This window comes from Castor canadensis, chromosome 2 (genome assembly GCF_047511655.1).
Source record: "Castor canadensis chromosome 2, mCasCan1.hap1v2, whole genome shotgun sequence".
In the NCBI taxonomy this organism is placed as follows: Eukaryota; Metazoa; Chordata; class Mammalia; order Rodentia; family Castoridae; genus Castor; species Castor canadensis.
In genome coordinates, this window is record NC_133387.1 from 94,237,711 (window position 1) to 94,254,581 (window position 16,871).

Below are 16,871 nucleotides of genomic sequence, written 5' to 3' on the forward strand. Positions count from 1 at the left end.
GCCCGGCCTTCGTGCTTTCTCCGCCTCCTAGCCCGCGCGGAGGGACGGGCCAGCACTCCGCCCGCCCGCGTAGAGTGAGCGGCGCCGGCCGCCTCGCCAGCCCGCGGTTTCCCGGTCGCTTTCCGGGCGCGCGCAGCGAGCGAGCGCTACTATGCCAAGATGGTCCTGCAGGCGCGGAACAAGCACCGGGAGGCGGCTCCCAAGCCGCCCCAGCCGCCACGCGCCTCGCAGTCGCCGCTGAGGGGGGCGCCGGACGTCGGCGCCGGGGAGCCGGGGCCAGAGCGCGCGTCCCAGTCCCCTGGGCGCAAGGGCGCCGCGGGCAGGAAGGGGCCCCGCGCTGAGCCCGCCGCCTCGCCCGCCGGGCGCAGCCTGGCGGGGCGCCTGGCGACCGGGCTGCGTGGGGCGCTGGGCCTGCGGCGCGCGGGGCGCGGCCGGACCTGGAGCACGCTCCTCCTAGGTGAGCAGCCCTGAGCGCGCGGCTCTGGCGGGACGCGGAACTTTGAGGCGCTGACCCCCCCCCTTCCCCGCTCTTCTCGCTTCCGCCACCCAGAGCCCGGTCGGCCGGTCCCCGCCAGTTTGCAGCCCTCTCCGACTTTTTTCCTGGGACGTTCCTATCTCCACCTCTCTTCCTCCGGGCCCAGCTCTCCGTTCACCCTTTCCACCAGTGTCTGTCTTGGCTTTTAAAACATGGCCCCGAGATCAATAGCTGCCCGGCCGGGCCGCGGACGGCCAGCTCTGGGCTAAGGAGACGGGCGCTGCTGATTGGCGCGACCGTCCGCCTTCCCGTTATCTCGGCCTGACCGCCAGCAGGGTTTGCTGTGGGGAGGGCAAAAGCACGTTCCCTGTCCTAGAAAGTTGCCAAACTTACAATTAAATTTTAGCTTGCTTTTTTTTTTTCTTGTTGACCTCAGACATCGCCAGTGGCACTTTGTGATTCCCCCTCCCACCCCACCCACACAAGTCACTTTGCAGTTTATATTATGTTTCGGGTGCTCTATCCTTAACTCTCTCTGCTGCCCTGGGTATGTTTGGTGAAGAATGCTCCTGTTCCTTCAGGCATGCATCACATGGCTGGTGTGTAGTGGTGTGCTGAAAATAAAGTTTAAGCCTTCATGTGTTGTGGACGGACTTCAGGTTCCTTTGTTCCCTGGTTGTTTCCAAATAGGCAAGTTAATAGCAGTTTGGATAATAGGCCTAATTTTTGTAAGTCGACCAGTGAAATGCGGTAACACTGCCTTTCCCATGTATTGATTGCCATAATGGGCTTTGGTTACTGAATTATTTAATTACTGGTGTTTTATCCCTCACTATCTTTTTTACATTCTGTTACTGATCTAAAGTTCTATTAGCCAAGAATTTGGAGTTCAGCTAGGCGGAGGAATAGAACGCAGCAAAATTAGTACAGCCACCACTAGAAGCCACTCAGTCACAAAAAGCCAGTCAGCACTGTGTTTTAATGATTTCCGGAAGGTTGGCATTGATATTAGTGTACTTTGTGTAGTAGATTTAGGACTAGAAAAATCCAGGGTTTTCAGCAGTTTCTCCTTCCTCCCCCCACACCCCCCAGTAGCGATCTTGCAAACCTGGCCAGTGTCCAGGTTAAGTTCACCTTGGGGAGGCAGCATGATACAGTGGATGAGAGGGACCCTTCAGAGCCAGCCCACAGTGATCTGGCTTGCTTTAAGTCTCAGGCAACTTTGTTTGGGTGCCTTTTCTTGTCTGCTGTGTGGAATTATGCCCTGCTCTGCTTACTCCACAGAGACATCCGGAGGAGAAAAACGAAAAATCCCAGGGGTAATGCATGGAAATGTACTTTGTGTCTAAAGTATCTAACGAATTTTAATTCCTATTATAAAAGCAGATGTGTAATTTGATATCTCATGATAGAATAAAGCTGCATTTTTTCCCTGAATGGCCCATATAAACAGTAACTACGTTTTAGTAATTATGGAATGGCCTTGCTTCTTCAGGGTATGACAATGACAGACCTTAGAATGATGATACTATACCGGTTGCCTTTTTTGCATATTCTCTTTTTATGTACTTGGATTTCCTTTGAATTTTCTTGTATTGGGTGACATATTTGCATTAGTAATACCCATACCTAAATACAGCGTATCAAGGCAGTAGATGGCACTTTGCTTGACTTGCTCCCTTGGGCATTGTAAGAGGAGGTACAGTGTTGGCTGGGGACCACATTCTTGGGTGTACCCTGGACAGTGGTTATCAGATGTGTGTAAGTTGAATGAACACACTGTGGTCCAGAGACTTTCTGTCCTGCTGACCATCTGCAGTGAGGTCACAGGGTACCTTGAGAGATGGTTCTGCCTGGATCTTGGGTGTTGGGTTCATCTCTGGCCCTGTAACCTTATACACTGATGTCATATATATTCTTTCCACACCATCGTGCCCCCAAAGCATCAGAGAGCCACTCAGGTCCTGCAGAGAAGAGTAGTTTAGACATGTTTGAAAGCTGCCTCATTCCTCTTTTCTTTCCCCTTTCAGAATGAGTGAAAGCTGAGCTCACACTGCATAGTACTTGGTTGTGGACTTTAACATAGCTCCTGGTCTTCCATATTGACAAGCATTACATATTCTTTTGTTCTTCAGGAGTTAATTTTTGGCTGATCAAGTGCTGTTAACAACTGAATTTTAAGATATGACAAAAATAATTTGTTTCTCTTTATATCTTGAAGCTCCATGATAGAAACACGGATTTTTAAGAGTTAGAAGCTGGTTAGAGCTCTTCTTTGTATGTGCTGAGTACTGATAAATCACCCTTTCCTCTGTTGGGCAGTGCTAATACACTGTTTAAAAGTCTGGTTTAGTTAGTATGTATGGCAATACATATATATGGACATTATTTACTATTTTATTTTTAATGGTAACAGTTTAAAGAGGGGTTCTTGAATTTTTTTCAGTGCAGTTGTTCCCTGTTGTCAGCCAGAAGTGGCAGCGGGGTAGAAATAACCTTGACAGTGTTTCTCATACTTTTTTTTGCCACACCTCACAGTACACATTAAGCCCGCACACACCTGAAATCCCAACCCAATACATAGATATGTCTTTGTGTCTGTCAATATCTTTATGTATGTCAGTGTTGCAGCAGGAAATGGATTTAATAAGTGGGCTATTTTCAGAAGTCTGAGAAAGTTTGAAGAGCCCACAAATGATGTTTAGCTACCCAGGAGCTGTCAGCAATGGGAATGTGCAGGACGAAGAACCTGGGCTCACCAGGACTGCACCTGGTGGGAGCTACACTGTGGAAGCAAGGTGACCCAGAAAGAGCTACCCAAACACTCTGCTCTTATGCTTTGATCTCCTGCTAGTACCTTTTACTGTCAGAACCAATTGATGCTGCAGGGTTTGGGAGCAAGGCGGAGAAAGCAGGGAATCTAGACTGACCACTACATGTGTGCATAGATGTGAAGAAGTCCTGTATAACAATACTGACCCCTATTATGTGCAGTACATCCTGATTTTCTATTTTTTTAAAATGCTGTTCACAAACCACTAAGTTGATTTATGAAGCAATGTTATGACCTAAAGTTGAAAACACTGCCTTTCAAGAAGATATCCCTCCATCCCAAACCTGTGCCTGTTTTAAACTAGTTAAATGGCTAAGTGATGATTTAGCTTTTCTCAGCTTTGGTTTGTGCACATGTTAAATGAGAGACCTGGGCTAGACCAGTGGTTCTCAATCTTAGCTGTATACTAGAGGCTCCTGGAAACTTTCAAACATCCTGATTCATAAAGCACACATCAAACCACTTAAACCTGAGTATAGAGGTATGAAGACAGAGGCAGGTGTATCAGTGGTCTTTAAAGTTTAAGGTCTTGCCTATCTTAGAAGGAAGTGTTCCTAAATGGCAACAATCTGCTGGAACTAGGTAAGTCCATCCCCACCCCTGCTTAAAATGGTGACATGGCCAGTCCAGTTGCCAGTGTTTCCCCTAATCTTTTTCTCCAAAACTGGCACTGTCAGTTGTCATTTATTGCCTAATATGGCGATAAATTTTTCTTATACCTGTGTCCCTTATTGAATGAGGCAAGAAGCATAGGTGGAGAGGGTTCTGTATTTCAGGGGTGGAAGTAAAAAAGGTACATGTCAAAACACATGCACAGAGCATGTCTGTGGTGGAGGACTATAAGATGCCATTTATAAAACAAACATAATAAAAGATAACCTGAATACAGAAATGATGATACAAGGTTCTGTATCTTATGTCTTTCTTATTTGACTCATTCACATAAGTGCCCGGTTCCTGTGGCCAATGGCCACTACACCCCTGCTCTAACCTGGTTCTTTATTAGCAGGGTTTTGCAACTTCAGCGTTACGACATTTTGCGTGGGGTAATTTTTCATTATGAGGGGCTGTTCTGTACACTGCAGGATGTTTTGTGGCATCCCCGTGTCTAGCTACTAGATGCCAGTAGCACTTTCCCCAGTGGTGGCAACCAAAATGCCTTCCAGATATTGGCAGATGTTACTCTGTAGAAAAAGGTGCCTCATTCAGAACCACTGCTTTTATTATCCACAATTTATGAGAGCCTTGTGACTTCTTAGGGACAGAAGGGGTAAGAAGCTGGGTGAAGGCAGAGTTGAGTGTGGGTGTTGGGAACTAGGATGGGTGGGGTTGGTGCAGTGTGGTGGAAGCAGCAAAAGCATTTCAATACTGACCTGCATTTAAAGCCTGTTGCGACACTTAAGAGTTTATGTTTGTCCTCAATATTTCTTATCTTTACAATGGAGATAATCAATGCTTTGATTATGGTGAAGAAGAAATGAGGTAATATTTGTAAACTAGCACAGTATGTTCATTCCTGTTCACCCGTTATTGAATGCTTGGATGCCTACTGTATCAGGTGCTCATTGTTGGGGATAAGATGGACAAAAGAACTCTGTAGTCCCCACCTCTATGGAATTTACAATCTGAAGTGAGGGGAGTGAATAAATGAAAGTAACTGCACATTGTAGTAAATGCAGGAAATTGTAGTAAATGGAGGAAAGAAAAAAGCTGCTGAGATAGGGGAAACAAGAAAACAAGCAAACAGTACCCCAAAGCCAATAAATACCTATTTAAAACAAAGCTGGGAAAGGCCTTTGAGGAAGTAGCCTGAAAGCTGAGACTTCTAGGAAGAAGAGATGTTAGCTATAACAGAAGATAAAAGAGCATCCTGATGGAGCAAGCAGCATCTTCTAATGAGGGGCAGGTCTTAGTTTGTTGAAAGAAGAGAATTGGCACGTTGACTAGATCCTGAAAAGGAGGTTTGGTTTAACTGTTCATGCAGCTCATTTTTATGTTGAGAAATCTGTACTTGGGAAATGGCCCAGCAAGACAGTTAGTTGTTGGCTCGGATAAAGGGAGGGACTGTGGAGATGGAGAGAAGTGGGTGGATTTGAGGGACATGTTGGAGGCAAAAGTGATAGGATTTACTGTTAAATTAATTAGTTTTGTGTAAGGGAAAGTGAGGAGTCATGAGTACCTCCTTGGTTTTTGACTGTTCTATTTGAGGAAATAATGTTGATATTCACTGAGACAGTGAAGACTGGGGGTCTTCACTAAAGTTGAAAACACTGGGGGTGGGGGGGACAGGTTTGAGGAGAAAGGAGCAAGCATTGTACCTTGGACATGTTACTTTTGAGACATTTGTGAGACGTCCAAGTAGAAATGTCAGATTGGTGGTGGAATGTAAGAGAAAAGGTCTGTGTGGAGACAGAAAATGGGAGTTTTCAGCAAATGGGTGGCATTCAAACTTAAAGTAATTGAATTCCTATTCCCATAAGTAGCATCTTACTGAGAGTTGGGGTGGGGAGCTTGCTCTGTGCCAGGCTTTGTTACCAGTGCCTTAGATTGTTTTATTTTGCTATTAACTTAGTCCTGACCATGACATTGTGATTATCATACTTACTTTACCAGACAGGAGATCAGAGTCACACAGGTGTTAAGTAACTTTGCCCAGGATCACATACCACACCCCCAGGCAGGAGAGACAGGATTTGAGCCCAGGCAGCGGGGCTCCTGAGTTCATGCCCTTAACTGCTATGCTGTAGTCATCTTGTCTAGGCGAGAATATTGTAGGAGGAGAAATGAAACAGCACCCTGTTCTGAGAAACCACAGCATTTTGTGCTTGATAAATGTTTGCTGCTTCCTTTCTTCAGAGGAAAGAAGGACAAGAGGGGTGATACATAGAGCTCAAGGAATAAAAAGCAGAAAGAGAATGTGTTAGTGGTGGTTTAAGAGGCAAAAAAGCTGAAGAAGCTTGAGATGAGAGACCACCGGCCGTCTTCAGAGGCTCTGAGGGTGTTGGTGTTAATATGTGGACATCCCACCAATGCATTTCCCTGGAAAGCCAGCATGTGAGGTGGGAATTTGGAGCTTTGAGTTTCTTCAATGCTTGAAACCATTTTTTTTCTAAAGTAGATTTCTGGTTAACTTTAAAGAATGTTTATAATCATTTAAACATTTTAGTTTCTCATTAGCACTCAGCATGGTAAGTTTGGTTGTGTAAATATAAGCATATAGTCTATTTGTGATGGACTTTTTTGGTCAGTAATGTGGCATCGATAGTGAAAGCAGATTAAATTTTAATCACATAAGTTCGTATATTTGAATGGTGTTAAGATTTGATCATTTTGAATTTTTATCCTGTTTCTTAATGACTATATTAGGTGTATTAATGTCTCTTAAATATTTATGTTAGTGACATTTACATTTCGTAGGGACTACAAATCTGTGTATGTATTTCCAAGTGGGAGAGCTCGAGGCTTTATTATTTATGTGCTTTGTCTTAAGTTTTTTTTTATAAGTTCAGCTTTTATATTAGCTTGTGGTTTACTGAAGCCATTGGAACATCAATCTTCTAGGGAACTGTCTGCTAGTTTTCTTTAGTTACTCATTCAGATGGTTACTGGTTATCAGAACTAGTAAAAAAAATTCATTTATTCTAGGTCTAATCCTCTATGCAGTTGTTTAATTCCATAAAGATCTCTATGGGTAACCTTTCATATTCCAATCAAGAATCATTTAATAGGAATACATTTAAAAGTAGAAGAATTAATCTTCAGAAGACATAAGTCTACAACCGTTGTAGTACATTTTTGTGCCTTAATGCTGCTTTTTAGTTTTCTTGGCACCATCACTATTATTTGTTTCCCTGAGGGCTCTTAAACAGTTACTCTATCTTTGTGTTTGTTTGATACATTTTCCCATGTTTGACTTTCTTCTAAATTAGGCTGTGGTCAGATGTGTTATTCAGCTCTATTGCCATTGCATGATAAGTGCTTGGATGGTGTTTAATAGTGTTAACTTACTAGAGCAGAGACTGTTAATATAATAGCACAACTGTCACTAAAGTCACTTACAGAAATGCCATTGTGTCCAAGGGTGGAGGTGACTTTTATCTGCTAGTATACTGTAGCACCAACTGTATCTTAGACACACTTGAGGATCACTTCATCAGTTACTTCTGCAAACTTGCTGCCTAGATAGATTCTTAATTTGGGAAGACTAGTAACTGAGAAGAGTGAGGTGTTATTCGTGTTGTTACTGTACTAATTCAAATATGCCTAAAATGCTTTGCTCTGCACTGCGTTTTCCTGGTTCCTAACAATAACCACTGCTTTTTGTAACATTTCATTGCTGCAAATGTCAAATGGCAGAATATTTTTCTCTGAATTTTAATACTAATCATAAAAGTTACATAATTGTCACAGTGCTACTGTTTTCTACTATGTTTAAAACTTTTAGAAGACCGTATTTTTCATTCTTTTCTCATCTTTGATGCCCATGGTAATTTCATAAAAATCTAGGACTTTACTGCCTAAAATTTTGCCTAAGGGGAAACACATAGGGCCAAGTGAATAGACCAGTTCACAGTTCAGTGGGTGAAGTTTGAGATTAAAGTTAAGATTTCTTGGCTTTGCCATTCACATTTGTCAGATTGTAGATTTCAGATCAAAAGTCAAAGGCACACTAATGGGAAGACAACCTCGTATATCCCAAGACCTGATAAAATTTAAAAAGAGTATTGCTTTGCTGGTTCTGCTCATTTTGGGAATGTCTCTAATTTTTATATCCTTATTCCCAACCTTTGCATAATTAATTTTTGAAAGCTTAATGAATTCTGAATTTTAACAATTGTGTTGGCTGGTTTTTAGTAGTGCTATAGAAAGAGTAAAATAGTATATAGGTATCATGATTTTCTTAATTATTTAAATTAAACAATAAGTTATGATAATTCGAGGGAAGTGTGTAATTTAGAGGGAATTCATAATCTTAAGATTGAAATGGAATTTTTTTCTCCACAAGGAGGACATTACTTTATGAAAATTATTAACATGAATTCCCTTTTGATTAAGATATATTTGAATTCACATGAAGGAAGGCTAAGACTCTTAAAGGGAGTTAGAATTTATTGTCTTTAAAACACATGTTGGTAATTGTTGTAAGTATTGCCTGCTTTATTATTTCTACATAAATATTTAAAATATGTGAAAATTTACTTTGTATATTTCTCTTTTTAGAAGCTTGATTATATTCTGCTTGGGATGGTGACATACACTTTTCAGGCTCTACCATTTTCATATATTGGGTTTGTCCTTGCTGCTTTTGTGATTTCTAAGACATTTCCTTGTGTGTTAGTGTACTCTTTTGGATAAATGTGCTGAACATTTTCATGCCTGAGCTTGGAGTCAGAGAAACCCGGGCTCTCCTCCAAGCCTTGCTGCATCCTAGTCATGTGGCCTTGTGTCTCATGGGAACGTAAGAGCCCCATCTGCCTCAGCAGGACTCTTGGGTCATTTCTGCTTCATCTCTGAAAGTATTCTGCAAACTTCAACTGAAGGCAGATGGTAGGCATTGTCATTATAATTAAGAGTTGCTAATTTTTTAACTGTTGTAATGCACTGATTTGTTCAATGCCTAATACATACAGGAGATTCTGATTAATTAAAGTGAACCACCAATATGCAGACATTGTGAATTCCAGATCTGACTCAGAGCAGTATTCTTCATATCACCACTGAATTTTAAAAGCCATCCCTGCTTCTTGGTTTGAAGATCAGTGTATTAGTAAATTGAGTTCATTCCTTTTCCTATTCAAAACAGAATTTTTTCCCCTAATTCAAAAGAGAAAATAAAAGTAGCAAGCCTATCAAGGCTTTGTAGTTTGGGGAGCAGAAAGATCAAAATGAAAACAGAAAATTGCTGTGCAGTCACTTTGGAGAGTGTGGCGTCCCACTTTTTAGTAGTAATAGCTGTAGGTAGTTCTTCAAAGTCATTAAAGTGCTGGGGATAGAGATAAACAAGCAAAAATCCCTTATGCTTTATGCATATGAGACTCTGAGAGGATAAGTTAAGTTATGTCACATAAAACCTAGGGAATGTTTCTTTGTAGGAATGACTTTCATAGAAAGGGGAAGTAGAGAATTTAATTTTAATTCTTTCCCTTTCTTAATCCTTTACTTCAGTTATCAAGTTTTGCCCGTTTCTCCTTTATTCTTCTGAATTTATACTTGTCACTAGGTATGGTAGTGCACTTCTGTAATCCCAGTACTCAGGAGACTGAGGCAGGAGGATCCTGAAATCAAGACCAACCTGGGTAGCATAGTGAACTTCTGTTTGTCTTTTCCTAAGAACTACTGTCCAGATCTCTTCATCTCACACCTGAATTGTTACCATATTCTTCTCCTAGGACTTCCTGTCATTTGGCACTTCTCAAAGTTGGGACTGTATGAAATCACCTGAGGTTTTGTTAAAAATGTTGGTTTCTAAGCTTTTAGTGATCTGTTGAATCAGGATCTCAGAGAGCCAGGTCTAGCAATGCAGCCTTAGCGTGTTCCTCCCAGGTAGGTGTTCTTACCTCCAGGTATGTATCAGAATTGGTCCCAGTGCCAGACCTGGTAAAGTAGAAAGCTAATTGGGAATTCTAGTGTGCTATCAGTGTTGAGACATCGTCTTAAAAACATTTACCTAAGGGGCCAGGGTCTTGTTAAAATGTAGATTGGTAGTCAGGAGGAATGGAATATGTGCTGAAATTCTGTGTTGATAACCAACCTTCAGGTGATAACTCACTGCTAGACTCCAGGACACTTGAAGCACCCAGGGGCCGATTCTCCATTAAGCTTTATAAACAGTTACCTGGATTTTATCCTAGTCATTCTCTGACCAGTGATAATCAGCCTTGATTGTACACCAAGATCACTTGTGTATTAAAAATAAAAGCCTGGAGTTTCAGATTTAACAGTCAAGCATGTCTTTAGTGCCAGTGATGAGTCTAATGCAACACCAGGGTTTAGACTGCTGTGTTCTGCGCTGCTGCCTTACAGTGTTCCCTCAGAAACATGCTTGGTTTCTTTGCTAACTAGCTCAGTGCTTGCAACCCTTTTCACATCATGAAATGTACAGAAAATAAAATGGCTCAGTGGAGTAAATATATGGTCTCTTCAAAGCTGAGAGGCAACTTCCCTTAGAGACTGTCTCTGTTGTTCTTGGCACTGCAAGGCTCACTGATGGGGAAGCTCTGACTAAGCTCCCCTTTGGTGCTCAGGGAGTTCTGAGATCCTGACACTTTGTATAATTAGTGGGCCCTCAGTAAAATAGCACGTCCTCATCATTATTAGTTATGCTTCATACTACCGTCATTAGTATGGGAGTTCTTTTGTCATGTTGGATCCAAGTCCACATCCAGCTTTACTTTGTATTTGTCTTCTGGCAATCTACTGTACACCCCCACTGAAGCTGTATCCATGTCTTGAGACCCCTGTCTCCCCAAGAGCCTTCTTTAATAAACTGTGTCCTAAGAAGGTCATTGCTGGTCTGCATTCTCAGATTTCTTACAGTTCTTAGACTTTGTGCCATCTGCTTGAGTGCTTAATGTGTTCTCTCATTTTATCTCAGATAAATCTTCTCTCAGATTTCACATTTAAGAGCAGTGATGTTGACTAATATTTCTTGAATGTTCTTGGTTTCTAAGAAAACGTTATACAGCTAGCAGGCATTTAGTTGCTTGTTAGCTTTAAAGCATTCATAACTCCCACAAAAATGTTGACACTAGAAGTGAGGAAGGAGATGACCTTGTGGGATACCTGAATTCTTTCTCTTTTTCAAATTGGAGTCTGAAAGAATACCTTTTCATTACTTGGCCCATGACAGCTGAATTTTGTTCCAGGTACTATAGAATTGTGAACATGTCTTCATGTAATACAAACCATTTGGTTTGGATTGTTTAGATATTTTGCATGTTTAAATTTTTAATTGAATGCATTGTATAATTTCTCTTGCATGGTATAAGGGAATATTAATCTAACAGTTCCTCAAAGGTGACGTGCCAGGCATGGTTCTAGGGGAATTAGTACATAGGTGACTTACGTCCTGGCTCAGCCCTGGGGCTCTTAACGCTGTAGCACAGGAGACCAATGTAAGTGGCTACCTCTTTTGGGGCCAGGATTGAGGTATCCCAGCTGCTACGGCAGCAGAACAAGCAGCACGAAATGTCAGACATGAATTCTTTTAACTTTGAAGGATGAATTATGTATTTTTCAGACAGGAGCAAAGGAACAATATCATTTTAAAGCACTTGGGGTTTTAGAGAATTGTTGCTTAACACAACTAGAATGAAGAGCCTGTGGTGGGGGTTGAGCAGTGGGAAGCATGAGGCCTTTCAAGGGAGAGGCCTGATATGAACATTTTAGAAATTGACCTCAGCCTCAGGATGACACGCTGGTGTGAAACAGTGCTGATTAGTTCAGCTTCTGGAAGAAAACCTCTAAAACTCAGAATGGATCCTTAGAACAATAAGAAATGGTTGGTAATAATCTGAAGGGGTTGAATATATAGCTTGTCAAGGTTGATTTGAAAACCTGGTCAAGATCGATTTAAGGAGTTTCTTTAATCTCTTTTAATGTCACTTTGTCGGTTGAGGGTTAATGAGGCCAACCCTTCAGCATGCTTTAAGTAAGACTTAACCTCAATTTAGGAATAGGCTGTGTTTTTCAGTTTTGCATATCATTTTGGGCTTCACAATACACTTCTTTAGGTGCATATTCTTACAACACAAGCTTACCAAATGTCCACAGATGGAAAAGGATGCAGCTTTGTTATGTGGAAGGAGACCCATGTTTGGAATTAGAACCCATGGGGTTCAGTAGGTACACCAGTTACGTGCCTTTGGGGACTAACCTCTTTGAGGACCAGGTTTTCATTTGTGAAATGGGAAAAAATAGTCAAAGGTTGTTGTGGAAATCAAAAGTCTGAATTTTAAGTCAAATACTAGTGAAATACACATGTAAGGGAAGAAATGTAGGATGATGAGAAAGTTTCTTTGTGGCCAGGAACTCATCGAGCTGGCTGCTGCTTTGACTGAGCAGCCTGCAGGTTACCACAGATGGGCATCACCATTCTTGTCCTTACACCCTGGGGAGTAGAAAGGGGACGTGGTCTCAAACTTAGCATGCCTATACAGGTCTTTAGAATACTGCCCCTCCTGCTCCCCAAAAAGGGCATAGGTGTTAAAGTAGAAAAAAATGAATTACCAATTTTGTTACACTCCCCCAAAACATAGAAGAGGTCGATAATTCGTGAAATGAATTTAGAGAAAGGAATTTAGAATATTCTTTTCTGAAGGCATAAGGCAAGAAAAGCTCTAGGAATACTTTCAGAAGTTTCTGCCATTTTATGTCTTTATATTTAAATTACATGCTCACGAAACAGTATTTACTGGAACTTTAATTTTCAAATGACATATGTACTTCAATTTTTAATAACTTTATATCCAAATTTTTATGTCAGGATTAGTAGCTTCTATAAAATATGCTGCCTATATATATATATATAAAGACATGAATTTTAGCATTAAAATAAAGAGGGAGGAGATTACAAATATTTTAAAGGAAGGAGTCCTAGGCGTTTGTCTTGTAGAGCCATACAATAAATGGTTCTCAGGTTAGAATTCTTTGTCTAGCTTCAGTTTCCCAGTTACCTGCTGTGCTGTGTATCCTTGGACAAGTTACTCAATTGCAGTGTGCTTCAGTTCCTCCTCTCTATATGGGGAACTATTTGTACCTTCCACATAGTGCACTTGTGAAAATTTATTGAGCTAATGCAGATAACACACTTAAAAGTGCTGGCTATGTAGCAAGCATTCAAAGGTGATTATTACCAAATTGAAAGGAACAGAAGAATTCAAAACTTGAGGAGATTGTTAAGGGACCCTGGAGACTGAAAAAGTGCCTGTTCCGTGCCAGGAAGTCCAAGACTTTTCTGTTGTCTACACTGGTGGCGCTGAAAGAACGACTTAAAGGAATTAAAGAGCAATACATCTTGCTTCTTCTGTGAGAAGATTGTGGTATTTGAGGACATAGAAGGATTATGATCTTGAAAAACCTTAGTTATTACTCCAGAATTGTGAAACTCAAAGCTAATTTAATCGCAAGATGTGAAATGCATTACTGTTAAAGTCAGCAGAAGTCAAGAACACCCCCTCCCTTTGCCAGAATTTTTTTTTATTTAGTAGTAGTCTAGAAACTTGCTATTGTCAAGTGGCAGGAAGAAGCATCATAAAACAGGAGCAAAATTACCATTTGTTAATAATGCTATTTAAAATGGAGAATTGAAGATGATAAACTTAAAAAAACTATGAATTCTAGTTTAGAAAATGAACCAAACATAAATACATCTCAAAATACTGTTCAAAAATAGATACATTAAAAATAGATACATTAAAAATAGATACATTAGCCATAATGTCCAATAGTATACCTTTAAAAAATTCCATGGATATTAGCAGAAAAAAATGTTAGAATACTCAGGAAATATGTGCAGTCTGAGTATCCCTAATGCAAAATTGAAAATGCTCCAAAATGGGAATCATTTTGAGTGTTGACCATGAGGTCACTGGGAATCATTTTGAGTGTTGACCATGAGGTCCCAAGTGAAAAAATTCCACATCTGACCTTATGTGGCGAGTCATGATCAAAATACAGGTGCACTAAAAATGTTGTGTAAAATCACTTTTGGTTCTGTGTATTTATAAAACATATGTAAATTTTGTGTTTAGACTTGAACCCCGTTCCGAAATATCTCATTATGTATCTCCAAATATTCCAAATTCTGAAAAACTCCAAATCTGAAGTTCTTGTCCTAAAGCTTGAGAGTAAGAGATATGAGATAATCCCCTGGTATTAACTATACTGATAGGATTTGCCTCAAGGACAATTGAAAAGCAGTAATTGAAGGTATATACTGTATTTATGGATATGAAGACTGTATTACATGTAGATTGTCCCCAAATTAATTTCTAAGTGAAATTCTAATTCTAATCCCAAAGAGATTACCGATGGTTACATGACAAGTCCTCAGTAGGATAAAGTATCATTTCTTACACTTTATGCAAGTGTTAGAAAAATCATTTATTCAGAAAATAATAATTGGATCATTGAGAAAATAAAGCCCAAGTTTTATATTGATCTGGTGAAATCTTTAAAGATAAAAATTAAAAATGAAGCAAATAGATTTTTCAACATCTGTCATTTTCAAAGAAAAGTTAAAATTTTAAAGAATAAATATAGCCTGTGACCTATAAAAAACTTCAAGTGACAAACCAAGTTAAAATATTTGTAACTTCAATGATTTAGAAAGAATAACTCTGTCTTTTGTAACCATTAATGTCTCCAAGGCAAAATTTTTTTAAATTAAGAAAGTTACAAATGCCACTTTTAATATAAAGCAGTAAGATCTGAGTGATTTGGTTTTATTTTCCAAGAGCATTTTCATAGTTGGATTGCTTAGTGGTTGTTAATTAGAAGCTTGCAATCAGATGTTCCTTGTGATATAGAGAAGTTGAATGTTTTCTGGATTTTTCATAATATGTTTTTGCACTTGGGCAGAAAGCAGCTGTTGATTCTCATGTGAGATTTATGTGATTAGCTTTCTTTCTCTCTTTTACCTCTTCTTTCCTTTTTCTCTTCATCTCCCTCCCTCCTTCTTTCACCTAACATTTATATTTATTATATTTTAAAAAACAAGAGTAAGCTTTATTGTAAAAATCCAAACATTGCAGTAGTATATAAAGAGTGGTTATTGTCTGCATTTCCAATCCTGCTGCCTTGGCCTCCATATTTCTTTACTCTTATCTATTGGTTCTGTTCCTCTGAGTTCTTCTTGTGGTAGTTTCCTGTATAGTGTTTGCCAAACAATAGACCCACATACATTTTGCTGATTGAGTAAGTGAATGAAAATTATAGCTAGCTATTTGCTCAATCCAGTCTGCTGGTGGTAGAAGCCTACCCCCAGTGCTTCTTTTAGAAAGTCAGTATTCTTTTCCCAATCTTGGTTCACTTTTTCCACTTCCAAATTTTGGCAAACTCATCTTTGTAGTGTATATCTATAAAGGTGAAAATATTTCTTTCTAAAATAGTAACTTAAATTTCTTTTTTTCTTTCAGCTGCCTTTGCAGCCATCTTGCACTGGTAAGATTATTCTTTCTCCAAATACACGTTTTATGTAGATGTTTATAACAATAAAACTGTTTCACATATTTTTAAAGGAAAAATTTCAGTATGATAAGGATGAATATATATCGCACATAATATAATAGTCTGAAAAAGTATGTTAATTATTAAGTCAGGGTCAGAATGATACAATTATTTAATAAAAATTATATCCATTATTAAAGAGGCTATATGTGAAATTCTAATTTGCTTAACATTAATATACATATTGAGTAGAAGATTAATTTTTTTAATTTTCTGGTTAAGAGACATGAATTTCATTAATCAGGCATTTCTGAAATGGTAACCCAATAGCATTTACAGTTTAATCCATATTTTTATTGTACTGCACTTCAGATGTCATTGTTCTGATTCATTTTAACTTTAAAATTTAATTGGATTATATTTCCTTATGGAGAGAAATTTTAGTAGAAATGTTAAGATACACTGAGTGGAAGACAAATGCAGTCTTATTTTATAGTTGTATCACAAAATTATCTACACATTTATACTGTATTTTTGCTTTCACAGTTACTTTTACAAGTTTCAACGTTGCTGATTTGTTGTTTTGACTTTTTTCAGGTGCCACATAACACACCTCTTTGAAAATGATCGCCATTTTTCTCACCTGTCAACATTGGAAAGGGAGATGGCTTTTCGCACTGAAATGGTTAGTTTCCACTACATGGTTTGTTGTAGTATTTTGGGATTCTAGATTCCATTTTTGTTTTGTTTTTTGAGACAGGATCTTGCTAATTGTAGCCCAGGCTGGCCTCCAACTTGAGATTCTCCTGCCTTAGTCTCCTGATTGTTGGGATTTCATGCCCAGTAAGAGATTCTAAAGCCTTCTAAGCTTTTTATTGTGGGAATTTTCAAAGAGATACTCAAGTAGAAAAAGTACACAATTCTCCCTTACCTATCTTCTATCTTCAACATTGCTAACCACATATAGCTACACCCCTCCTCACCTACCACTTTTAAAGAAAATTCCAGACATTGTATCATTTTGTCTATGAATACCTTCACAAGTTTCTCAGAAGACAAGATGTTTTTCTTTTTTTGTTAACCACAGTATAGTTGTCACTAGCAGTTTCTTCAATTATCAAATGTAGATCAGTATTTAAATGACATGATTGGCACTTAAAAAAGTTAAGTCAGGATCTGAACAAGGTCTACACATTACATTTACTTGCTGTATCTATTAAGGCTTTTAATCTATAATTTCCTGTTCCCCTCTTTTGTTGTTTTGTTTTTCTGCCATTTATTCATTGAAGAATGTAGTTTTTTTGTCTTACAGAATTATCCATAATAAAACATGATAATAAAAAAAATTGTCCTGAGTTTCCTGAAAATTGATGGATTCTACTCCTGATAGCTGAA

At 39.3% G+C, this 16,871-nt stretch overlaps 1 protein-coding gene across 4 annotated transcripts in view; it reads left to right on the plus strand.

Moving 5' to 3' along the window:
* Positions 1 to 16,871, plus strand: part of Dpy19l1 (dpy-19 like C-mannosyltransferase 1) — a 121,599-nt gene continuing 104,728 nt past the window's right edge. For 2 of the 4 annotated variants that reach the window (XM_074065304.1, XM_020170494.2), the window contains exons 1-3: positions 1 to 457; positions 15,446 to 15,470; positions 16,074 to 16,161. In XM_074065304.1, the coding sequence (XP_073921405.1) occupies positions 160 to 457; positions 15,446 to 15,470; positions 16,074 to 16,161 (411 nt within the window). In that variant the 5' untranslated portion in view covers positions 1 to 159. Of the gene's footprint in view, positions 458 to 6,342; positions 6,368 to 15,445; positions 15,471 to 16,073; positions 16,162 to 16,871 lie in introns of those variants that run through there. The other 2 variants (XM_074065306.1, XM_074065305.1) reach the window with 2 other exon arrangements.